Source organism: Trachypithecus francoisi, unplaced genomic scaffold (assembly GCF_009764315.1).
Source record: "Trachypithecus francoisi isolate TF-2019V2 unplaced genomic scaffold, Tfra_2.0 Lachesis_group1, whole genome shotgun sequence".
Taxonomy (NCBI): Eukaryota; Metazoa; Chordata; class Mammalia; order Primates; family Cercopithecidae; genus Trachypithecus; species Trachypithecus francoisi.
The window spans coordinates 152,855,926-152,883,137 of NW_022681454.1; the positions used below are offsets into that span (position 1 = coordinate 152,855,926).

General features: G+C 38.6%; 1 protein-coding gene across 1 annotated transcript in view; it reads right to left on the reverse strand.

Moving 5' to 3' along the window:
* Nucleotides 1-2,475: 2,475 nt before the first annotated feature.
* Nucleotides 2,476-27,212, reverse strand: part of CTSO (cathepsin O) — a 28,332-nt gene continuing 3,595 nt past the window's right edge. The window contains exons 2-8 of the mRNA XM_033215577.1: nucleotides 22,526-22,634; nucleotides 21,680-21,819; nucleotides 18,511-18,678; nucleotides 16,175-16,296; nucleotides 8,503-8,666; nucleotides 7,302-7,394; nucleotides 2,476-4,405 (exon numbers count right to left, since the gene is read on the reverse strand). Coding sequence (XP_033071468.1) covers nucleotides 4,371-4,405; nucleotides 7,302-7,394; nucleotides 8,503-8,666; nucleotides 16,175-16,296; nucleotides 18,511-18,678; nucleotides 21,680-21,819; nucleotides 22,526-22,634 — 831 coding nt within the window. The 3' untranslated portion in view covers nucleotides 2,476-4,370. The remainder of the gene's footprint in view (nucleotides 4,406-7,301; nucleotides 7,395-8,502; nucleotides 8,667-16,174; nucleotides 16,297-18,510; nucleotides 18,679-21,679; nucleotides 21,820-22,525; nucleotides 22,635-27,212) is intronic.

A 27,212-nucleotide genomic window follows, 5' to 3' on the forward strand; every position in this document is an offset into this window, starting at 1 on the left:
ATGTATATATGAAGGGGAGTTTATTAAGGAGTATTGACTTACACAATCACAAGATGAAGTCCCACAATAGGTCTGCAAGCAGGAAGCCCGTCCAAGTCCCAAGACCTCAAAAGCAGGGAAGCCAATAATGTAGCCTTCAGTCTGCGGCTGAAGGCCCCAGAGCCCCTGGCAAATCACTGGTGTAAGTCCAAGTGTCCAAAAGCTGAAGAACTTGGAGTGTGATGTTCCAGGGCAGGAAGCCTCCAGCATGGGAGAAAGATGGAGGCCAGAAGACTCAGCAGGTCTGTTCTTTCCATGCCTGCTTTCGGTTGACTGCCTCTCCCAGTCCACTGACTCAAATGTTAATCTCCTTTGGCAACACCCTCACAAACACATTCAGTAACAATACTTTGCATCCTTTAATCCAATCAAGTTGACACTCAATATTAACCATCACAACTTTGTCAACTTGAACTCATCCATATCTCCTGAAATCATATATAATCTTCAAATAAGGACAATAATAAGGTCATAATTACACCTATCCCAGTACAGCTATCCTCTGTACAACTGGAAGTGCACCAATCCCCAACCCAAATGCTATTACATAAAGTTAACAACACTTAAATGTTGATACGAAGTAAACAAATCTGACATCACATGATAAAGCAGAAAGAAAGGAAATAAAATGAATATATTTTCTTAGTATAAGTGTATATATGTGCAAACATGTTCTCAGCAAAATAAGGAGGAAGTACTCATGACAATTGCAGTCCTCATTTCTGCAACTTGTCTCATGGCTGAAGCTGCTATTGATGACTACCTTATTCCACTACCTCTTATTCTCTTTGTCTTCAGCAAGAACTTCAGCAGGTGGTGGTTTCTTACCCGGTGGAGTGACCCAAACCTTCATTCCTTAAGTGTCTGGGCCATTTGCAGTCCTGTCAGGATTGGGCTGTTGTAGTTTCCCACTGGCATTAATCACAGGGCATGACAATACTAAGAGATACCCCAAGGGATCTCCTATGTTCCACGCCTACTTTCCCTTACCTCCATTGTGGAGTAGTAGACTGATTTCATCTTGATAGTCCGGGTCAATCACCCTGGCCAATACTGTAACTCCCTTCTTAGCCTGTTGTATTAGTCTGTTGTTATGCTGCTAATAGAGACATACCTGAGACTGGGTAAGTTATAAAGGAAAGAGGTTTAATGAACTCACAATTCCACATGGTTGGGGAGGCTTCACAATCATGGTGGAAAGCAAAGGAGAAGCAAAGGCATGTTTTACATGGTGGCAGGCAAGAGAACTTGTGCAGGGGAACTCCCATTTATAAAACCATCAGATCTCATGAGACTTATTTACTACCATGGGAACAGTAGGGGGAAACCACCCTCATGATTCAATTATTTCCACCTGGCTCTGCCCTTGACATGTGGGGATTATTACAATTCAAGGTGAGATTTGAGTTAAGACACAGCCAAACCATATCATAGACTATACGGTTATATTTAGTTCTTTACACCTATATTTCTTGGTGTGACTAAGCTAGAAGTCGCAAGAGTTTTATCAAATGATATATCAGTTATTCTTAACATAAATATCAAAATAATTTAGACTGTAAGTTCCCACCCTTGCCCAGTCACACTGCTTGTAGTGGTGATGACCCACTTTATAACTTTTAAATGGGTTATAAAATCACTGTAAGGTTGGCTAATTTAGTATTCTCTTTGAGATCTTTGTGAAACTACATCCAGAAACATGTTGCTGACTTTCATTATGACCTCTAATTATTAGACGAGGATTTTGTTGCTTTGTCTTAAGTAGTTTGTTATGGCTGGAGCACAGCATAAGAGTGATTGAACTATGCAGCACAGCAGCAATCGTGGTTGAAAAGGTAGAGAGGAGCTTCTTCATGAAAGCTCACTTAAAAGAGCTCGCATGGTATCATAGGCACTGGGAACCCTTGAATGGTTGTGAACAGAAAAACTGATATCTTTGAGAAATGTAAATGCAGGGGGAACAAAGTAGATGGACTATAAGAACATTGATCTGAATCAGTGGACTCTGAGTCTGGATTAAGGGACATAGAGTATAATGAGTAGGTTACTGAATAATGGAGATAAATGACACTAAAGAACATTGCAACTAAGAAATGACAGTAGCCACAGGAGGTAGGTAATTCATTGATGGGTTACCAAGGTGTAGATGACCTGCTTAAATGTTTAGGATTTGTCTTAATTTTATTGACTGGGTGATTCCATAATGTTGATTCTGTTAACCAAAATAGAGGCTCCAGGAGGTAAAGGAGATTTTTGTTGGGGGCGGTGGGAGGAGTTAGGGAAGATGATGAATGGAGTTTTGGAAACACTGAGGTTAAAGTGCCTATGGAGAAAACCAAAAGCTGGATATATTAATTTAGAGCTGAGAAAACAGTGTAAATATAAAGCACATTAATACTGTGTTGACAAAATGTAAGCCATACACTTAAGAAGAGGTTCTTTTTAAATCAAAGTCAAATGTAGGTAGTTTTATTGTAAATATCATCAAAATCCACAACAGCAGAAACATATTAATCATTTTGAAATTTAAAAATCCTTTAGAACTTGAGAAAGAGTATTAGAAATGCATTTATATCACATAGAAAGTCAGTAGCAAATACAAACTAGACAAGCAGGACATAGTTCTTTTCTGGCATGCCTGAATAATAAAAATATTTATCAATTAAAATGTCAATATCTGTCTTACTGGAACAACTCTAAACCTGAGTCAACAAACATTCTTTTGGGATTGGTTCTGATTGGTGTAAGAAGAGAAATACAGCATTTTGTTTATCTAATCACAGGGAAGGATAAACAAAGGGCAAAAGTGACAGAAAAAATTAGATGTCCTTGAATTTTTTTAGTGGTTGCTGCTGCATTTCATGTTTCATTTTTGTTAGATCATACACATTAGAAAAGAATGACAAAGTTTAAAGAAATATGTATGTACATAGGATCAGAAATAATTTTCTTGTATTGACTCATTTAATATGGTTGTACTTATATTCAATCAGAAGGTCAACTCTTTTGCTATAAGGTTCTTACACTGCTAACAAGAAATGGCTTGTTTTCTGGTTGCAGGTCCTGAACAGCACACACTGTCCCTTCTAGGCACACTGGATTATTGATCACTGCGCAGACGCAGGCTAATCAGAATTGCACCTGAAATCACTTGTGCAATTAGTGATGCAAGAGTGATCACAGGAATCAAGACCGGGAGCCAAGGGAAAGAAAAATAGGTGCACAAAGAAGCAATTCAGATGGGTGATCGGGAAAGCTAAGGGGAAAACTGGGAAACAGAGTCTGGAAAACTCACAGTTTGACTGATACCCAGGGTTAAGAGATGGGACTTTGATAGGAGTGGTGCCTATGAATTAGGGGAGGAAGGAAGAGGTGAGATCCTAATGTTGGTAAAAGTATACAGACAAAGGGAGACAACTAAGTGGCTAGAAAATAGAAATGGAAAGTAAAAATTAGACTTAATTCTTTAGTCAGGGAAGCAAAGCCACGAGGAAAACTTGAGAAAGAGTAAGAGAAAGAGAGGGAGAAAATATGAGATAATATTTTGATATTTTGATATACTAGAGAACAAAATATTATTCTCCAGTATAAAAAGAACAAAGAAAGAAATACGATCTATTGGATTCCTATTCACAAAGAAAATTAACAAACAGTACTTTGTCTCTTAGGCAATGCTACTAGAAGTTACTTATGTAGTTGTCTTATTGTTCATTTAATTTCAGTTTGAGGGGATTTTACCCTTTTCCTTCCTTCTACATGGTCACTCTGCTGTTCAAAGAGTAAGCACCATTTGTTTAGGTAAAGCAATTGGTGGTGCAAATCCTTCCGATATACCATCTCAGAGGGCTGCTAATATAATGAACTGTACAAGGAACACAAAATTTTAGGTTGGCTGTTCTTGTGTATAGGGGTAACCTAAAGCTAGTAATTATACCCCACAAAAGAAAACAAATTCTTATGACCTCTTTGATCCCATCTGAAATATCTCATAATAAACAATCAAATAAATAATAAGCAAATAAAAGTAAACAGCAGCCTCCCCCAGTTGCAGGGGCCTAAAATATTTCCTAATCTGAATTTCCTCTCAGTGCAGGAAACTATTCCATAGGCTTCCTTGCAGGCTTCTGCGCTGGAGTGTGTCTCACTGACTTTGGTTGTCCATCTCTCTACAAGAAGGTAACATTCTGAAACTTAGTTTAAATACTACTAGGCCTTAGAATCTTTTGTAGGTACTTGCTGAAACTTGAAGTTGAATAACACTTTGAAGTACTAGGTTACATTGCATTATGAAAACCTTCATTTTGTAGCTGTCTCTTGATCTGCCCAACATGTCACACAAATATAGAAGAAACAGAATCTGCAATACCTAAGGGGAAAAAAGGAATCATTAGTCTATTTCCTCTTTAGATGCTTTTGAAATTGTAAAATAAAGCAATTTTTCACTTGGATTCAGAAAGAGTTAGTATCTACTAAGAAAATAATGTAATACTTATCACAGCTTGTCAATGTAAACATGGTATCATCAAAATCAGATATTAGAAGAGATTAGGCATATTAGAAGTATGCCTAATACTTTCGTTTTAAGAAACTAAAATAATTTTAAAGATTTTAAAAATCTACAACAAAAACTACTTGTTAACTGAATAAATTTATGCATCATGTATTGAACTAACACATTATTTCTTAGAGGCAAAATAACTTAAGAAATTATTTTAAATGCAATTTCATAACTCAAACTCTAAAATTTGAATGTGGGTAAAACTTTAATAAATCACAAGTGTGCTATGCTTTCTTTACACACAAGAACACAGACTGCAACGTCATGGCAAAAGCAGTAACTAGCCTATCCGAAGACTGGTTTTTATTGTAACTAACCATATCTTCGAAATCTCTTGCAGCTATGAAATACTATCTGCCTTATACCATTGTTCATAAGAGTAATATGACATCGTTGTAACTTTCGGGGAATACTCACTTTCAGGAAGAATTTCAATCCTTGTATGATTACTAACCAGGCATGCCCTTAAAGATTTATATTATGAAAGCAGGTGGAGAGTAGAAATGATCTCCACTCACCCTTAGTAGCTGAGGGATGGAGAAAGGCTGTGGTGAGGGATGTAGTTATAACTGAGGCAATTATAACCAATATTTGAATTATGATATTTTAACACTCCTGCCAGAGATGTGAAAGCAGTCACCCCTCAGCCCAAATCCAAGATCCACCACTGCTGCAGTCAGACATAATATATGTTTAGCAGCAAGGGTTCAATGATCAGCATCAGTAATTTTTTATTTTTATTTATTTATTTATTTTTTGAGATAGTGTCTTGTTCTGTCGCCCAGGCTGGAGTGCAGAGGCCTGATCTCAGCTCATTGCAACCTCTGTCTCCCAGGTTCAAGTGATTCTCCTGCCTCAGCCTCCCAAGTAGCTGGGATTACAGGCGTGCACCACCATGCCTGTCTAATTCTTGTATTTTTAGTAGAAACAGGGTTTCATCATGTTGGTCAGGCTAGTCTTGAACTCCTGACCTTGTCATCTGCCCGCCTCAGCCTCCCAAAGTGCTGGGATTACAGGTGTGAGCCACTACGCCCGGCCAGCATCAGTAATTTATCTGCAAGTTCCAAAGATGTATGAGCTCCCAGTAATGCTGAAAAGTGGAGGCCTGATGGGATTGCTAGTGCTCTGGCCAACACATTTCTGTGGTGTTGACTTTTTTCAATGAATAACTTATTTTATTTTATTTTATTTTTTTGAGACGGAGTCTCACTCTGTTGCCCAGGCTGGAGTGCAGTGGCCGGATCTCAGCTCACTGCAAGCTCTGCTTCCCGGGTTTACACCATTCTCTTGCCTCAGCCTCCCGAGTAGCTGGGACTACAGACACCTGCCACTTCGCCCGGCTCATTTTTTGTATTTTTTTTTTAGTAGAGACGGGGTTTCACCATGTTAGCCAGGATGGTCTCGATCTCCTGACCTCGTGATCCGCCCATCTCGGCCTCCCAAAGTGCTGGGATTACAGGCTTGAGCCACCGCACCCGGCCTGAATAACTTATTAAAACTGTCTCATCAGGGTGACAGAATAGATCACTCATGAACTCTCATAGATTCTGCCTTATGGAATGATTGGATAATAAGCATTAAACATAAACTTTCAAATTTTTCTGTAACTAATCAGTCTCATAATCTGAAAGATTCTGCATTTTAAAAAAAGTGTATATATGTTGGAACAAATTATTATGAGAAATGACATGATTGCTCTAATATGTAACTTAGTTTGGGTCTAGCTTCATTCAGAAAATACATTGATTTCTAAACCAAAAGTTGTAGAACATAGGTTTAAATATGGTTTTATAACATGGTTAAAATTCTTAACCAGCTATTTTAGTTTGGTTGATGGTCCATTTACAAAGCTGTCATTCAGGCCGGTCATGGTGGCTCACACCTGTAATCCCAGCACTTTGGGAGGCCGAGGAGGGTGGATCACGAGGTCAGGAGATCAAGACCATCCAGGCTAACATGGTGAAACCCTGTCTCTACTGAAAATACAAAAACAAAAAATTCGCTGGGCGTGGTGGTGGGCCTCTGTAGTCCCAGGTAATCAGGAGGCTGAGGCAGGAGAATGGTGTGAACTTGGGAGGCGGAGCTTGCAGTGAGCCGAGATCACACCACTGCACTCCAGCCTGGGAGACAGAGTGAGACTCCATCTCAAAAAAAAAAAGTTGTCATTCAATAAAAAAGCATGTTTGGTATTTGCCTAAGCCTCTCAATTCTAGCGGGTGTTTTGCTAGAATTTTGTAGATGGCAAGGGGCCTATTAAGTCACAAACAATACTAATGCTGTTTCCGTATATTTTAAAACAAAGAAAAACTCTTGATAATCATTGAGCAGATATTACAATACACAAATTAAGAAAACTTTATAGTTATGAAATGTAAATTTGGGACAAGAAGACATTTCTGCAGGAGTCCAGTCTCCTAAGCTTTGTGTTTATCTCGTTTTTAAAGTAATTAACCTTGGTAAATTATTACTTTATCTTATGTTTTAAGATATATATGTAACATATATTTTTTACTAAGGTCCCTCTTCCTTATTCAAATACTAATATGTTTAACAGTTCCTCTTGTAAAACACTTTTTTGTTCATCATTTAGTTAAAGGACAAAACTATTACTGCTAAAGTGGTTTGAGTATATTGTAACACTAAAATATTCAAATAATCTCCTTAATATTTATCTCGAGGTTCTAAACACAAATTTATGACTTACCACAAACATTACTTCCCATTTTGACATGGGCGTAACCATCTACTCCCCATGAACTTCCCCAAGAATTCCGCACAATCCAATATGGAGTGCTTCCTACAATGAAACATAAATGGCAACAAATCCTGAAAACTCAACTTTGTTATGAATGTTTAAGTTTCTTTATTTTAAGTTGGATTCTTGATAAGGATAGTAGCTCTGAGAAGAAGATTAAAAATGTAATGTAATGTAACTTAAACTACTTAATTTTAACTAAGTAAACCTGAGCAGTACTTAGGGACACACTCCAATCAGTAGAAATATATGTTTGAATTCACTTTCCTTTATACAGGGACTGCATAAAATGAAAACAAACACCAATTTCCAAGGAATGAGAAAAAGAAACAAAGAACTGATACATACATATGATAAAATAATATGCACTTACCTTTTCCCAACAATTATTCTAAATATTCCAGATAGTTTTATATTGATAAAAATTATCATCATTTTAACAAGATATCCACCCAAAAATTGACAGGTGGAATCTGACAAGACATTTATATTGGGAACAGGCCCCCCAAATCTGGCCATAAACTGGCCCCAAAACTGGCCATAAACAAAATCTCTGCAGCACTGTGACATGTTCGTGATGGCCATGACGCCCACGCTGGAAGGCTATGGGTTTACTGGAATGAGGGCAAGGAAAACCTGGCCGAACCTAGGGCAGGAAACTGCTTAAAGGCATTCTTAAACCACAATATTAGCATGAGCAATCTGTTCCTTAAGGACATGCTCCTGCTGCAGATAACTAGCCAGACTCATACCTTTATTTCAGCCCATGCCTTTATTTCCCATAAGGAATACTTTTAGTTAACCTATAATCTACAGAAACAATGCTTATCATTGGCTTGCAGTCAATAAATATGTGGGTAAAGCTCTGTTCAGAACTCTCAGCTCTGAAGGCTGTGAGACCCCTGATTTCCCACTCCACACTCTATATTTTGTGTGTGTGTCTTTAATTCCTCTAGTGCCACTAGGTTAGGGTCTCCACGACCAAGCTGGGCTCGGCACATTTACACCTATAAGATTGTTGAGAAGTTGTGAAGGTCTTATGAGGACTTAGCCATAGCAGAACAAAATTTCAACGTTCTACAGGATGGTGATCATGTTGCAGTCAGCATCCAAGCTGGAAAGCAATCAACTGAGTCTTATCAGCACTTACCTGTTTTATCAAACCCAGTTATGAGAACTGCATGATTTGCTTCTCCACTAGAGCAGTGATGCTGTATAATGCCTCCCAGATAATCTTGCCAGCTCACTGCATCTACTATGACTACCAAAGGGCCAAAGGTAAGAAGTGCTTTTGCCATTTCATCTTCTTGGTTACTACCAAAAGAGGAAATATTTGGTTAGAAAATTTAGTTTTTAAGGTAAAAATAACAATGATTTATATAATCTGTGTATGATTCTGAGTAGGTTTGGTTGCAGTTACAAAGGACCTGAACAAGGGAAGCTAAGTCAGAGAGATTGGTAGTCTATGGTTGGGATAGGGTTACAGGATATCAAGAACCCAAGCTCTTTCTGTATCATTGTGTTGCTATTCAAACGTCTCCATTTTCAGGGTCCATTCATGGTCCAAGATGGCTGCTGGGACTCCAGCCATTTAACCCATATTTAAGACAGCCAGAAGCAGAAAGGAGAAGTGGTACATCTCTGTTGAAAAGACTTCCCAGAAATAACACGCAACACTTCCACATATATCTTCACGGATTTCATTGGCCAGAACTCAGTCATATGACTAAGTCTAGCTTAAAGGAAGATGGGGAATGAGTTCTGTAGCTGGCTGGAAAGTTAGTGAAGATATAGGGCTTCTTTTATTAAGGAAAGTGGAAAGACTGGATATTTGGAGATATCTTGCCATCTCTGCCACATCGTGAGAATCAAGAGACTAACTTATGTTAGTCACTTTCAAATATAGAAATTATAGGGAAGGGCTACCCAAAAGTGGCTAATATAATTATACAATAGTAGAAATGTTAAACAAATATTTTAAAAAGACAAGAGATGTTAGGTTGCCAGAAGAACTAGGTGTTAGACTGTGAAGACTGCAAAATACACAATTATTGCTTTCAGACATGGACATAAAGTCTCATAGTATACAACATTTGTCCTTCATCGATCTTACAAGTGAGCGATCAAATCATTATTGACATTTTTCAAAGGACAGCTTTCTGGGTGAAGGATACTGAAACAAGTTCCTAATAATTCAAGCCAGGAAGATAGCATTTTGTAGTTTACTGCTACAGCAAGCCAGGGGTGGATTAGTGGCTTGAAAGAGTAAATAATCTTTCATGATGACCAGCTGGAGACCAGTTTCTAGAGAGGGAAACTGTCCACAGAGGAGCAAAAAGTTGACTGCATAATAATGGAATTTTTTGAAATAGAAACTATATACTCATTTTATACATTTATTCATGTTACCTATTAACATGAATAACTGCTTTTTGAGATAAGCAGACATTTCTAATTTTTGCTACTGTAAAACAGTTCATATTAACTAAGATGATCCTGAGACAGGCAAAATTGTAAAGTTTTTAAAAGGGTCATGATAGGTTACAGGTTTTTAATTATCCCACATCTGGGTTCAAATTCCAACTATACACTGCAGCCCTTCAACCTACTGTGAAGAATCAATATAAGGATAAAATTATGGTATATAATTTTGCAAGACATGAATTATGTAGCATGCCCAGCACATAAGTTATACTCCAAGTTTACAATAAGGATTATTTATTTCCCTCATTTCTAACTTATCTAATAACTAATTTTGTTCCTCATAGGATTTAGTGTATAAAGTATATCTTATTGTGTCAAAATTCTTTGAGTATTTCCTGATTTAAACATGATATATATATATATAATAATCTCTCTATCAACCAGAACACAGCTGTCTCCACCAATCTGCGATAAAAAGGATTACTGGAAGTTCATCTCATCAAAGATCCAGTTTCAGGGACACCAGGAGAAAAGCAGAAAGATCAAGAAGAAGGAATACTTTTAGAATGCAAAGGGTAACTGACATTGCATAATCAAAGAAACAATTTAGTAATAATCCCTGATTTGGGCTAGAACTGAAGAAAAGATACCAAAGATTAGAAGTGAGAAATAGAATGACAAGCCTCAGTCATAAGCAGAGGCAAATGTTCCATTTGGCCCCAGAATTGAGTGGCATTGCTATCATTTGTCTTTCAGACAGATGTCAGCTTTTACGAGTTCAAATATGCTCCAGACAGCATTTTAATTTTCATGATTAACCCAATATAGAACTACTATCAACATGTACATTGTTGATAATGGCTATATTATCAAACATAGATTCCATGAGTTTACTATTCATTTCACAGATTAATAATTTCCAAAACCTACAGTCTTCAAAGAATTTTCCTAAATTTTATTGTCATCAAGATGCGGCAATGAAGGCAAGTCTGACCTGTTACCAACACTTCATGATGTAGATTTCCATCTCACCTTCCCTAGAATTCAGTGCATTATACTGTGTCTGAATTTTTCTGACTGTTGTTATATGTAGTAGGTTCCTACAGTTTTTGTTTATTTACATGGTCATTCTCATATTCTAGTTTGAGTTCTCAAATTTCTGGGGTCTGATAAAAATTCATGAAGAACCCTGGGGGATCATCTTGCTTTAAAATTAGATTATATTTTTATGTTTTAGAGGATTTTTTTCCCTTCTTAGATGTGTTCAGGTTCTGTACAATATTTTAAAGAGTGTCTGGTTGAAAACCTAAGACCTCATGACCTTACCAATAGTGTTGGGAGTAAAAGGACAAGCTTTGGAGTTGAACAGATACGAATTCTAATCCGACTCCACAGTTTACGAGCTGTATGGCCCTCCCTGAGTCTCAGGCATCCACCTTATATGGAAATAATATTGTTGAAGTACAAAGGACCAGGTCTTGTGCCCAGTTAGAGCAAATGCTTTGGAAGACTTTCCCACATCCTCAGGCTGTCACCAATGCAATGCACACTCACCCAACTTGCAACAATGAATCTTGCAGCCCTTTCTCTGAGCTGTTTTCCTCCTAGAATCGGGAAAGCAAGCCTAGTCCCCATCTCTATCCCCAGCTGCACCCTCAACTAATGAACCAGGGAAGACAACAATCATCAACTTGGGTGGGATGGCACTGAAGTGTACATTTTACCCTGGCCGCCAGAGTTCCCCAGCAGGACTAAGCACGAGGTTAGCCACAGCACTAACTGGCTTAATCGAGAAACCCTGCTGCCCTGGTTCTCTGATTTCCCCACCCCACTACCAGTCTTTCCTGGGATCACTTCCTAGGTGTTCCAACTGAACTCTTGCTGTTTCCTTCTAAATCTGTTCCTGTCTTAGACTTTCAAGTTTCATTAACGGTAATTCTATTTTTCAGTCATTCAGATCAAAAGGCCAGGAATCCTCCTAGACTCCCTTCTCTCTTATCTCCTCTCCAATAAAAAACTGTGTAGGGCTTTACCCTCTGTTTGGGGTATGAATCGATACATACCCCTCATCTCTCATCTCCACGGCCATTCTTCTAATACCCTGCTCTAAGGCTACTGCTTGGGGACTGATACGGTTTGGCTGTGTCCCCACCCAAGTCTCAAATTGAACTGTATCTCCCAGAATTCCCATGTGTTGTGGGAGAAAGCCAGGGTGAGGTAATTCAATCATGGGGGGGCCAGTCTTTCCAGTGCTATTCTCGTGATAGTGAATAAGTCTCATGAGATCTGATGGTTTTATCAGGAGTGTCTGCTTTTGCTTCTTCCTCAGTTTCTCTTGCCACTGCCATGTAAGAAGTGTAAGAAGTGCCTTTCACCTCCCACCGTGATTCTAAGGCCTCCCCAGCTATGTGGAACTGTAAGTCCAATTAAATCTCTTTTTCTTCCCAGTTTCGGGTACGTCTTTATCAGCAGCATGAAAATGGACTAATACAGTAAATTGGTATTAGTAGAGTGGGGCATTGCTGGAAAGATACCCGAAAATGTGGAAGTGACTTTCAAACTGGGTAATAGGCAGAGGGCTGGAACAATTTCAAGGGCTCAGAAGAAGATAGAAAAATGTGGGAAAGTTTGGAACTTCCTAGAGACTTGTTGAATGGCTTTGCCCAAAATGCCAATAGTGATATGAGCAATAATTAGGTCCAAGCTGAGGTGGTTTCAGATGGAGATAAGAAACTTGTGGGAAATGGAGCAAAGGTGACTCTTGTTATGTTTTAGCAAATAGACTGGCAGCATTTTGCCACTGCCATAGAGATATGTGGAACTTTGAACTTGGGAGAGATAATTTAGGGTATCTGGTGGAAGAAATTTCTAAGCAGCAAAGCATTCAAAAGGTGACTTGGGTGCTGTTAAAAGCATTCCATTTTAAAAGGGAAACATAAAAAGAGTATAAAAGTTCAGAAAATTTGCAAACTGATGATGCAGTAGAAAAGAAAAACCCGTTTTTTGAGGAGAAATTCAAGCCAGCTGCAGAAATTTGCATAAGCAGCAAGGAGCCTAATGTTAATCCCCAAGATCACGGGGAGAATGTCTTCAGGTTATGTCAGACACCTTTATGGCAGCCCCTCCCATCACAGGCCTGGAGGCCCAGGAGGAAAACGTGGTTTCATGGGCTAGGCCCAGGGTCCTCATGCTGTGTGCAGCCTAGGGACTTAGTGCCCTGTGTCCCAGATGCTCCAGCCATGGCTCAAAGGGGCCAACATAGAGCTCAGGATGTGGCCTTGGCAGCTTCCATTTGGGGTTGAGCCTGTGGGTGCACAGAAGCCAAGAACTGAGATTTGGGAACTTCCACCTAGATTTCAGAAGATGTACGGAAATGCCAGGGTGCACAGGCAAAAGTTTGCTGCAGGAGCAGGGCCCTCATGAAAACCTCTGCTTGGGCAGTGCAGAAGAAAAACGTGGGGTGTCTGACCCTGAAAGAGTCCCACGGGAGCTGTGAGAAGAGGGCCACTGTCCTCCAGTCCCCAGAATGGTGGATCCACTGACAGCTTGCACCATGCACCTGGAAAAGCCGCAGACACTCAATGCCAGACCATGAAAGCAACCAGGAGGGAGGCTGTACCCTGCAACGCACAGAGGCAGAGCTGCCCAAGACCATGGGAACCCACATCTTGCATCAGCATGACCTGGATGTGAGATCTGGAATCAAAGGAGATCATTTTGTAACTTCAAAATTTGACTGCCTGCTGGATTTTGGCATTGCATGGGCCCTGTAACCCCTTTGTTTTGGCCAATTTCTCCCATTTGGAATGGCTGTATTTACCCAATACCTGTATCCCTATTGAATCTAGGAAGTAATTAGCTTGCTTTTGATTTTACAGGCTCATAGGCAGAAGGGACTTCTCTTTTCTCAGATGACACTTTGGACTGTGGACTTTTGGGTTAATGCTGAAATGAGTTAAGACTTTGGGGGACTGTTGGGAAGGCATGATTGGTTTTGAAGTGTGAGGACATGAGATTTGGAGGGGCCAGGGATGGAATGATATGGTTTGACTGTGCCCCCACCCAAGTCTCAACTTGAATTCTATCTCCCAGAATTCCCACATGTTGTGGAGGGACCCAGGGGGAGGTAATTGAATTCATGGGGGCTGGTCTTTCCCATGTTATTCTCGTGACAGTTAATAAGTCTCACAAGATCTTATGGGTTTATCAGGGGATTCTGCTTTTGCTTCTTCCTCATTTTCTCTTGCTGCCACTACGTAAGAAGTGCCTTTTGCCTCCCGCCATGATTCTGAGGGCTCCTCAGCCATGTGGAACTGTAAGTCCAATTAAACCTCTTTTTCTTCTCAGTCGTGGGTATGTCTTTATCAGCAGTGTGAAAACAGACTAATACAGGAACAGTATGACCTCATCTCCTACTAGTCTTGTCTTTTTTCTCCACACTGCAGCCACAGTGGCTTCATCATTGTTCTAACATGCGAGACATGTTTCTGCTTCACGATCTTTGCATTTACAGTCTCTCTGCTTGGAACAATTTTCCCCCAGATATCTGCGTGGTTAAGTCCACACACTTCTCCACATCTTCACTTGAACATAACCTTTTCAGTGAGTGAGACCTGCTAGGCAACCCTTTCTCAAATTGTACACTCCCCCTACTACCAGATCTTTCCTCTTCCTCCCACTGTTTTCTTTTGTTCTCTTTGGAAATTATTACAGTTAACATGCCATATGCATTTTTATTTTTCATTGACTGTCTGTCTCAATTACTAATGAGGGCAAGGTTTTTGTCTGTTTTTTTCTTTGCCAAATTCCCAGAACTTAAAAAAACGTCAGTAAATATCTGAATGAATACATAAATCAAAGAAAGATCTTCCTGCAGTCAAATGCTATCAGCTTAGCATTGTACTGTTAGAGTTTAATCTTCAATATAAACAAGAGATTTTGATCGGGACCACTTCCTAATGAAAGGCCCAATGCCAATAACTCCTGCATTCTCTCTTTCCCTTAATTCAGTCGAATGCCTATTATTCTTTTGCTGCTTCTTAATTTTTTTTTCAATTTCCTACCACAACAAGGGGTTCCCTTAATCCCTTTTAATGATATTTTGTAAATCTAGTTTTTTCTTGTACACATCCTTCCCTTACACTCTCAAGGAAGTCACAGTTTATAGGGCACACTTTCTCATTTTAGAAAGCACATGACCTTTACCCCCAAAGGAGATGTTGACCAAGGTACTCAGTGACCCTGAACATTTCATTATAAGTCCTACGTAGCCTGCCAGCTGTGGAATTAAGGCTGGCTGGTACGTGGTTCCTAGGGTCACCCTGAGGACCCTTGTTGCAGACCAGAGCTGTGTTGACAACCTGCCAGTTCTCTGGCACACTTACGCTCATTTAAATGGGTACATTTTGTTCAAGGATGCAATTTCACCCCTGATTTCTTTCAGATCCCCTGGGTAGATACCATCTGGATCAAGGGATCCTTTATATTCAGGACCACTAAGTCACAGGGCATTCTGTTACCTTATCCAAATTTAATTTAGTTCCTCTGTTTTCTCTGTTTCAAAAGACTGCAAAGTTCCCATCATATATTTTCTTAATGAAGCCGGGAGTTGGTTGGGTCTCCCTTTGTCCTTTTCACCCATGAACTCTGTCAAATGGTCATGATGAGTCTCCAGCGAGCTCTGTGTTTTTCATGTGTTTTTAAAGCATTTTTAATGATTGTTTCCCCCAAAACTATCCAAAGTTATCTTGCCCTCCAATCCCAACACAAGTCCTTTCCCTCAGCCTGTCTTTATCTATCCCTACATTCCCATCATGCTTATAGTGTATGCTACATAATTTATCTTCAGTAATATATGCTTCCTTCTTGTTTCTAATCTGAAATTTTGTGTTACATTTTTCAAATGGCTGATGTCTTGAAAAATGCAAAGAACATAAATGGTATTCAAAATATGCTTCCTGATATGTAGCCTGTGTGACATTAGCTGCACAAAGCAATTCTGGATGGACTCACCATTAAGATTGAAATATGTTAATGGTATTATAACACCTAAATTTGGTAAGATGAAGGTGGTAAATATAAATATAAATGATGCACTAATAATTTATAAGTATAATAAAATATAAAATATAACAAATAAATATACATATAAATTATACCTTAAACAGAATTTAAATTTTTCATTTCTATTGCAATGACACTTGGAAAATTAAGTAGATTATAATTAAGAAACAACATTTACAACATTTCATTGTAATTGCTACTGTTTCTAGTAAAAAGTAGGTTTTACAACGATTAAGAGTATGCAGTGATGCCTTCAATCAAATTATTAACTAAATAGTCAATAGATCATAAATTTAAAATATATAAAGAAAAACATAATACAGTAAGACTTTTACCTGAAGTCATATGCAGAATAACCTTTGATTGAAAATCCAGAATGTGAACCAGAAAAATAATGGCACAGACCATTTTGTGCTTTAAAAGGATATTCTGAATCTTTCACCAGTTTTACTTGCATCTAAAAGAAAACAATCACTGAAAATGTTTACTGTCAATTGTTTTATAAATCAAATAGAACTTACTTCACTGTGTCAAAACAGGTTCAATTTCACACACCTCCATTACGTGCATCTACTTTGCATTCTTTTGCTTTTCTTTCTTAATTTTTTTTTTAATTTTTTTTTTTTTTTGAGATGGAGTATCGCTATGTCGCCCGGGCTGGAGTGCAGTGGCACCATCTCGGCTCACTACAAGCTCCGCCTCCCAGGTTCATGCCATTCTCCTGCCTCAGCCTCCCGAGTAGCTGGGACTACAGGCGGCCGCCACCACGCCCGGCTAATTCTTTGTATTTTTTTTTTTTTTTCAGTAGAGACGGGGTTTCACTGTGTCAGCCAGGATGGTCTCGATCTCCTGACCTCCTGACCTCGGCCTCCCAAAGTGCTGGGATTACAGGAGTGAGCCACCGCGCCTGGCCTGCTTTTCTTTCTTGAGACAGAGTCTTGTTCTGTTGCTCAGGCTGGAGAGCAGTGGCTCGATCTTGTCTCACTGCAGCCTCCACCTCCTGGGCTCCAGTGATCATCCCACCTCCATCTCCCCAGTAGCTGTGACTACAGGTATGAGCCACCACACCAGGCTAATTTTTTGTATTTTTTGTAAAGACCAGGTCTCACTCTGTTGCCCAGGTTGGTCTTAAACTCCTGGACTCAAAAAATTCACCTGCTTTGGCCTCCCGAAATACTGGGATTATAGGCATGAGGCATTGTGCCCAGCCTATACTTTGGGCTTTTAATATTATAAATTAAATCTCTCCAGAACAAGATGCTTGTTCTGGATAGCCTAGACATTTGGAGTCAATATCTTTCCTTCTCCCTTACTTCTCTGTATCTTACAGCATCCTTTTGTAGATCCTCCATGGATCTAATAACAGTCTTGTCATCTTTCTCCTGACGGTGCTATAGGACAACTCACTTTCCTCCCAGTGCTTCTGGTTCTGCCAAGTCCTTCAGACTCCATTCGGTGGTTTATACACAGGCAATGGGTAAGCCAAGCATTCTTTCTATCTTCACTTTTATGCCATTCATATAGCATGTGTCAAATACTTCATAGTTATCTGTACAAAATCCTCCCTTTTTGAATGCTAGGCTAATGAAAGGGAGGAGACTTATAATTCTTTGCTGTATACAGTGTGTACAAAGCAGCTCCTGGAATACATGATTAAAAATGCAACCAATGGATAATGGAAGAGAATTCAGGTTTGGGGAACTCTGGCTTGATGATGTTTTACAGAACCCAATAGCACCCTTATTGGCAAATTTCATGCAGTTGATATCGGATCTGGGACACTGTGAGGGCAAGTCCTAAGAACATTGAGGGACACTGGGGTATACTGAGCAAACCCTACTGTGAGAGGCCAGGGAATGAAGGTACAACTCCGTCTCAGCTACTGACTTGGCAACATGATCTCACCTCTCAGGCTTCATTTCTTCATCTATAAAAAGAGATACAGGCTGGGCACGGTGGCTCATGCCTGTAATCCCAGTACTTTGGGAGGCTGAGGCGGGTGGATCAGAAGGCCAGGAGTTCGAGATCAGCCTGGCTAATATGATGAAATCACATCTCTACTAAAAAAACAAAACAAAACAAAACAAAACAAAAACACCAAAAAAATTAGCCGAGGGTGGTCATGGGCACCTGTAGTCCCAGCTACTCAGGAGGCTGAGGCAGCAGAATTGCTTGAACCCTGGAAGCGGAGATTGCAATGAGCCAAGACTGTGCCAGTGTACTCCAGCCTGAGTGACAGAGTGAGACGCTGTCTCAAAAAAAAAAAAAAAAAAAAAAAAAAGAGGTAAAAGATTAGTCTCTAATTCTCTTTTAACCTTAATATTCAGAAATTCCATGAAAATAAAAAAAATCATATATTCTCAACTTTCTGGGGAATTATGAGATATTCAGATTTGCAAAAAAGCATGTATATACTAAGAAATGTCAAGAAATAAATATAAATATTGCTCTGAAGACAGACTTCAGATTTTTCCCCTTTTTATTTCTTGACAATTGCTTTGCCTAGAAATGATTCTTTTTAAATATTCTGATTAATTACTTCAAACTTTGATCATCTACATTTCTGAGCATGGAAACATTATTTAATATATGCGAACAAACTGTCTGAATTTTGAACACACAGTAAACAAGCAAAAAAGGAAATAGTTTAAAAGGCTGAGAGACTAGTCACCTTGTTTAACCAGTTCAAAGCATTGAGAGTAGAGCCTCCATTGCAGCCATAATTAGTATACGAACAGTCAATGACCTGCTGGACACTTAGGTCTTCCAGGGGCTTCCCTTTTATTGCATATGCAGATTCCACTGCCCCCACCACGCTGAAGGCCCAGCATCCTCCACACTGTTTAAAAATAGAAAAAGGGGTAGTATTTATAGGGTTTAAATCAACTTACCAACATCTCTAAATATAACAAGTTATCAAATCAAGTAATATATATGCCTATCCTCTAGATTTTTAAATTGAAAAAAAGAGAAAACCAAAAGTCTCTTCTGAGCATCATTTAAGTATTAGTTCATGTTGTCAGCATTATTACTATTCTAAATTTGGCAATGCAAGGTAAGGGTGAATTTTTAGAGACTGAGGAAATACTTGGGCTAACTGATGATCTTCTAAAAGACTATTCAGTTCACTGAACATGTGACTTCTCTTTGTAGGTGGCTTTTCTGCTGGAGAGCGTGTGCTGACTCCCACTCCATCTTTCCATCCCCCTTGCTTTTTTCAGGACACTCTGCTTCCATGGTCATATACCACTTCCATCCTAAGGGTGAGGAGGGGAAAGATGTATGTTGTGCTCATTATAGTTGATGGATATAAGAGAATTAATAAATATTAATGAATTACTTTTTAGGCTATAAAGATACTCTATTAAGTATGCTTATAGTGGATGCACATGAAATGTCCTAAGGATATAAACCCATATTAGTCGTTACTCCAGTATTAGCTGCCAATCATGCTGATAGTGGATCTATTAACTTGCTTTCACTTAACAAACTAGAACAAAAGAATAAAAGAACTAGTCCTGAAAGAAAGAGAGGAGACAGAGGGAATGAAATTAGGGATCATAGGATCCCGTAAAAGGAAGAAGGATCCACAGAGAAGGCAGAGGAGAGTAGGATTTGAGATTGGATGAAACTGACATAACCAGAGGACCACGTGTGGCAGAGTTAAAAGGAATGACAACTGGATATCTTTGCAGAGTTAAATTTTGAGCAACTTTATGGCTTTAAGTGCTCTTTTAAAGGTTATATCTCTCGTGCCTATGGCATAGTAAAAACACTCACTATACAGCAGGGTCTCCAAACTTCAACAAAGGTGAACACAGGGTGGCTCACGCCTGTAATCCCAGCACTTTGGGAGGCCAAGGCAGGCAGATCATGAGGTCAGGAGTTCAAGATCAGCCTGACCAACATGGTGAAACCCCGTTTCTACTAAAAATACAAAAAATTAGCCGGGCATGGTGGTGCGCACCTGTAATCCCAGCTACTCAGGAGGCTGAGGCAGGACAATCGCTTGAACCTGGGAGGTGGAGGTTGCAGTGAGCTGAGATCACACCACTGCGCTCCAGCCTGGGTGACAGAGCAAGACTCCATCTCAAAAAAAGAAAAAAGAAGAAGAAAAAAGGTGAATACAAGCTGCTGACACCACCCCTATAGCCAGTTTTAGCCAAGCCACAAGGGCAGCTCCTGCTTAAAAAAAAAAAAAAAGAATCTCTCGAATATTCCTTTAAAGATCCCTAATTAAAAGTTCCCTCTTTAATACACTGTGGACGATTTTTGAAAGGATTCTATTTATGTCTAATGCACATGTTATTACAAATCCAGTAATAAAGCAAATGATTTGGTGGTAAAACTTAATGCACAAAAATGAAGATAGGATCTGAGAAGCAAAAATCACTCCAACTAGACATTGACTGAGAAACTGCTGGGACCGAAACACTTTCCATATAAGGGAAGGCGGAATGATCTGTTGAGGTTTCCACTGCAGACAAATTGAGACTATCCACCTCTCGTTATGGGTTTGACCTTCCCTAGTTGGCAGGTATTCCCTATGCCAATAGTGAGGGGTGCAGACAGGTAGGGGATGTCAGCAAAGCATGCACACACCCCTCAAACATCTGCCAACTAGGTGGGTTCACTACACGCATTATAGGTCATTGCCACCCACATCTGCTCTTACCACTTTCCTTCCTATTTCAAAGGCACCTCCTTCCACCACTTCAGAATAACTCACAAGCTGCAGCCCTTCCAACTCCCATGTCCTCAGCAAACTTTGAGTCTTTTTTCAAGGTAAATTGCTATATTCATTGCAGTAGTTAAGTATTTCTTAATCAGTAAGCATGTTTAAACTGTGCTACTGTGTCTATTAGCTTTCTGTCTTTTAAAAAATAGGTCATTGATTAAGTTCCTAGGTAGCATGACCTAACCTCATTTCTCCCATAATCCCTGTCATGTTACTGCTCAATTCTGCATAGGTGGTGATTTTCTGGACTGTATGTGTCACGTTATGGCTGAACTGACTACTGACTATACTTTTAAGACCCACAGATTCAAAGGCATATGATCCTGTGAAGATGGGGGCAGGTTTTCTGATAGAGCTTGCAAGATGAGTCTTGAGAACCCAGGAGATTTAGCCACTCTGTTGGTAAATTTATCCATTTTCTTTTTTTTTTTTTTTTTTTTGAGGCGGAGTCTCGCTCTGTCGCCCGGACTGGAGTGCAGTGGCCAGATCTCAGCTCACTGCAAGCTCCGCCTCCTGGGTTTCCGCCATTCTCCTGCCTCAGCCTCCCAAGTAGCTGGGACTACAGGCGCCCGCCACCTCGCCCGGCTAGTTTTTGTATTTTTAGTAGAGACGGGGTTTCACCGTATTAGCCAGGATGGTCTCGATCTCCTGACCTCGTGATCCGCCCGTCTCGGCCTCCCAAAGTGCTGGGATTACAGGCTTGAGCCACCGCGCCCGGCCAAATTTATCCATTTTCATTTTACTTTTTCACTTTTTTTTCTTGAACCACTTAAGCCTTTAATGCTCATGTTTACCTTCTCCAGTCTTCCATCTGCTATTGTACAGAAAGCTTGGTATCTGTGATACAGCTACTGGGAAGTATCCCTGAGTTACTGTGTTGGTGGCAATGACAGTAAGAGGACATAGCTTCAGGAATAAAAGTCAGGGCTTTAACATTTGCCTCTCATTCCTCTAAAGATTCTCCTTTCATTGTCATTTTGCATGACTTAGATGTGATTTTCCTGGAGAAATGATGGGTTCCATTAAAAGTTTGATTAAATTTGACATCAAAGCTGCTTTTCAATGCTTAGATGATTAGAAAAGAAGAGGGATTTAAACTTACTGTCTGCTGGTTTCTCACTTGTGTCACAACATGCTTGTCCCTCCAGTCAAATCTTAACGGCCAAGACACATTGGGGATGGACATATGTACTTCTGCTGAGTATCTGGGAAACTTGGAAGGTTTGTTTCTTAAATAAATGGCTGAGTAGAAACATAAAATGAGAAGACAACCAATATTATATTACAATGCATCATATTATATGTAATATATATTTGTTATATATAAAGACAACCAATATTACATTATATTACAGAGAGACAACCAATATTATATTAAAAGACAACCAATATTATATTCTATTATATCTTTGGGATTCTTTGGGAGGAACTTTTAAAGAAGAAACAGTAGCGTTCTAGTAGACCTGCTATTTTAGATTTTTCCTTTGTGCTTTTCTATAACATAAAATGCACTCATTAAAAACTATAAAAGAGAATTCCTACAATAAGGCTGGAGTTGACACATGAAATGACTTGTCTGATAAAACCAGGTCAATAATAAAAGTAAGTATAATTGACATCATTTGTTCTATCATAACCCATGGAACCATGTGTGCCCTGAACAGAAATAGCACTAGAAAACTGCAGAAGTGATTAGACAATTACCCTTTAGAGCCACATGGAAATGTGCATAATTATAATATTCATTTCTTAAGCAGTAATTAGAAGACAGTGGCCATGAATTTATTTTCTTATGTGAGCACATGGTACTTGCCTGACACTTAGTAGGTAAATAGTTAATAAAAGTTAACTATTACTCAATTTATTAGATTTACAATTAATATTTATCAAAAGTTAAGCAAGCAAATTAAAATCAGGGAATCACTCAAATAGCACCATCGGACCATACCTTTAAACTCTTCAGGAAACAAATAGGAAAACTGATTTATTCCATACAAGGCGGTGGAGTTTTCACCGGGAAATAAAGAATTCAAGTATCGATGTCTATTAAGGCTTTCCTAGAAGAAAAACAAAAACTATTTCATATCTACTATGTCAGTTTTTCAAAGTAAACTGTGTATAACTAACTTGGAGATATTTTTCCATTATAAAGTTAAAGGTTGATTTCCTTCAGACTACAATGTAAAGTTGTATGAGATATCCATAGGAAATTCATAAACATTTTCTATTAGAATTATTATCTAATTTCAGGCATTTTTTGAGGCTGAGAAAAGTGTATTTTATTCATTTATAATTCCCCATCACCAGGCTTGTTGCAAGCATTCCATATACAGCTATTAAAGTATTGACATCGTGGGAAAAAAGAAATAGACTGCAAATAAACACTAGATACTAGAAGCAAACTGTCACGTACAGACATTCACTCATGTGGTTAAACAATTATGAATATGGAATATGTCCTCTTCACCTTTGTGTTTCCCAGAACTAAGTAATGAAGCATGAAAAACAGGCTGAGTAAATAAATTAATAAATCAATCTGGTTCTATTAAAGCTTTATAGATGTCTCTATCTCATGTAGGGTACAAAGGCTCTGCGACAGATGCAATTCTGGACATATTTGAAGAAGACAGCCTGGTTTCTCTATCTGGAGGGGAAATGTGACCATTAGTTACTGATTTCTGAACTTTGAATTTTGTGATAATTTATCTTAAGCTTATCTTTTATATAAACATGCTTCAGTTTCGTAATACCAACCAATTACGTAGAATAAATAAAATTTCAGGGGGCTATCAATGTGGTACCTTTTCAACCCTAGTGCTTCTACATATTTGTCTGTGTACTTATGTCTTTATTGTATGTCTGTCTCAAAAACCTATAAGCAAAATGATGACTCCTTATATGTGTTATTCCTTACGGTGATACCCTCACATAGCACACGCCTGGCACTCAATGAATCCTTGATAAGTGTTTGTTGGTGAATAAGTAGATAAGTCACATTTTCCATATCATGCCCTTAATAATTTTAAGCTGTTTATTTTTAAATAAATTATTTCTGGAACTTGTCATAATCTTATTTTTTTTCCTTTTGTGCATACCTAGGAAGATTGCTAATCAACAAATTAATAAAGTTTTTGAGGTACTTAAAAATAATCTTGATGAAGCAAGGCTTTCAATATAACCTGGATATATAAACGTAAAAATGGAACTAGAATACAAGGTAATTCTGTATATGGCAAATGACAAATATAAGCCAGAAATTATTAACTGCTAAGGAATGCAGAGGATTCATTCAATCAGTAAGTACCACCTGGCCATCTTTGTGAGCTGGAGTAGTCAGGAAGACACTGAGAATGTAGGATGTTAAGAATGCACAGGAGAGAAAGTGGCAGCCATGAGAATGTGCCTCTAAGCCTTCTTTCTATAGGGAGTTTAGTTGTTGCTAGTTGAATCTCCATGATCATACCAAGGGAATCCACAATTCTTATAGGCTGCACCTAGCTCATGACTGAATGCTAAGGCTTGCTATTTGGGGGACTAATGGGACTCCCCTGAAAGCTGGTTTTTGATTAATGACTCCTTGATGACCTTGCTAAGCCAAACTTTCCTTGGACTGTGAGACAGCATGGAACTCTTCCCCAACCTTCCTTCCCTTTTTCCTTCACTCATGGTCAGAATTACATTGCAATCAGATAGCTCTACCTGGACCTCTCCCCATTCGTTCACAGGAAATACTCCTGTGATTGATTTTAAAAAAAGAAAGAAAAAAAAAAAGGCTGGGCATGGTGGCTCACGCCTGTAATCCCAGCACTTTGGGAGGCCAAGGTGGGTGGATTACTTGAGCTCAGGAGTTCGAGACCAGCCTTGCCAACATGGTGAAATCCTGTCTCTACTAAAAATACAAAAATTAGCCGGGTGTGGTGGTGCATGCCTGTAATCCCAGCTACTCAGGGGGCTGAGGCAGGACAATCATTTGAACCCAGGAGGCAGAGGTTGCAGTGAGCTGAGATCATACCACTGCACTCCAGCCTAGATGACAGAGCAAGTCTCCAACTCAAAAAAAAAAAAGAATGAGAAGACATGAATAACAAATTTACTAATATAGGAATGAAAGAAGAGCCATGATTACAGATGCTTCAGGCATTAGAAGAATAATATTTTGACGACTTTATGACAATAACTTGGCAAACTGTACAAGATGGACAAACTTTTTGAAAGGCACAGATTGCCAAAGATGAAAGGAGAAACAGAAAATTTGAGCAGCTAAAGGCATTAAATTTGTAAGTGAAAACACTCACAAAGAAAACTTCAGGCCCAGATGGCTTTTTGGTGAACTTTATACAATGAAGAAAGAAGTAATACCAATATTATCCTTTGAGAAAGTCAAGAAGAAGGGAACAAGCTGCAACTTAAATAAGATCAGCGTTACCCCGATTCGAACAGAAAAATACATCTAAATAAAACTACATACAAAACTACAAAATAGAACTACATACCAGTATCCCTCATAAATATGCTGTAGATGCAAAATCCTTCATAGCAAACCAAATCTAGCAATATATGTAAAGGACTATACATTGTGACCAAGTGAAGTTTATTCAGAAATGCTAGGTTGGTTTAAAATTTCAAAATCAATCGTCGGTATGGTACATCATATTAGCAGAACCAGAAAGGAATATACCACACACACACACACACACGCATGCACATGAGGTACAGGCTGGTACACCCTTTGGAGATACTTAAAATTACACAAATTGCTTAATTAAGAAAATCTAATTCTAGGAATGTATTTTAGACTCTTGAGTGTAGGCAATGCTATACGTGTTCGTTCTACACATGTGTCTGCGAGGGGAGGCAGTAGTTGAGCCATATATTCTATTTAGTTGGAGAACTAATGCAAGTTTATCTTACTAGATCATTTGTGACATCTACGAGTAAAACAATATATTGCCACTCAAGTTTGCAAATGCCAGATGAAACAAACGTACATATCGTTGTCAGGGAATTCCCCTGTACTTCTCTTAATTTTTGTGTTGCCTTATGAGTGTCATTTCACAGACTGCCACTAAGTAAGAATAAATGGAATCGTGTATTTTCTTCCTGCATGTACTCAACTGTTTCTAAAGGACTAAGCGAATCCTTTACAAGCAAACTGTTTTCATTTCTCTACAAAGAAAGTTCTCAGCCACTGAATGCACTAAATACAAAGGTTTGAAGGGATTGTTAAATTGAATGCAAGTATTCATTCCAAGTGTTTTATATGAATTAACTTAGCCCTGTATAAAGGTAATTGCTAACATTACCTGCTCTTCACATATGAAAATATCTGACAAACAGATACATGATTTGTCTAAGGTCACACAACTAGTATTTGGTGGAGGGGTATAGTTATTTGGCCTGTAAGAAATCCACCAAAGGGACATAAACTTTAAGGGACTTCATGTCTGTTTTATCAGCTGCAAAGGCAGTGAACATCTATTATTTTTTCCCCATTGATATCTAGGTTTCCTTCCACTAATCATGATGATTTATTTGCCCTTATCAACATACGCAATGATGTGTGTATTCCCTTACAGTGAATCCCATGTATTCATGGGATAAGTTTTATATTGAAATTATCAGAGATGCCTAAGGTACTTCGGAAGATCACTTTATCTTTGGCACTTTAAACTCATTGTTTGTCTTGCATTCCATTACTCAGACTTTTAACAACTTTCATTTGCAGATTTTGAAGTTTCATAGCATAAATCATAAATTGTACACATAGATTTAAAATGTTCTCCTTGGGAGTAGTTTCTGGAAATTGCAGTAAATCTGAGGATGAGCAAAAAAGGTAAAATATTTGTATACAATATTAAAGCATTGCTGAGAATTTCTTGGAAGACTTAGGAGTTGTAAACTTTAGATCAGTGATTCTTAACTGAGGATAATTTTGTCCCTCATTTGTCATACTGGGGATTGTTATACTGGTGGGATGCCAGTGGCATCTGGTGCATAGAGCCCATGCATGCTGCTACTCACCCTACAATGAAGAGGAAGGCCCCCCACACCAAATCACTATCCATTCTCAAATGTCAATAGTGCCACTGTTGAGAAGCCCCGGATTAGAACAATAAAAGCTTTTTAAAGGATACATTTTTATAAATCACTTTTGAAAAGTTTCTTAGACAAAGTATTTCCTATACAGTGTACTAAAGTCTGTATAAACATAATGCAGATATATATTTACTATGTATGATAAGAACTGTGTAGTCAGTATTTGTGTGAGCATGTACACAAAAAGATTGAATTAAAAATACATTCTTTTGTGAACTACTTGGGAGAATCTATTTCTCTAGTGTATAAGTGTTTATATTCTTCTTTTTATTTACAGGAAAATGGAGAATACAATGTTTAAACATAACGATATTCATTTTTTGTGTACATTTCTTAGAGCATAGCACACGTCTTATTCTCCACTGTATCCCTCAGAAAACCCAGACCAGTTCTTTAGACACAATAGAAATTAAATAAAGTATTGGATGAATGTATGGGAAGATGAATGAATGAATGAATGAATCAATTATAATCTATGATTTTATGTTTATGTTTCCATTTAGCCAATGTATACTTTAAGTGAGAATCATCAGAAAAAG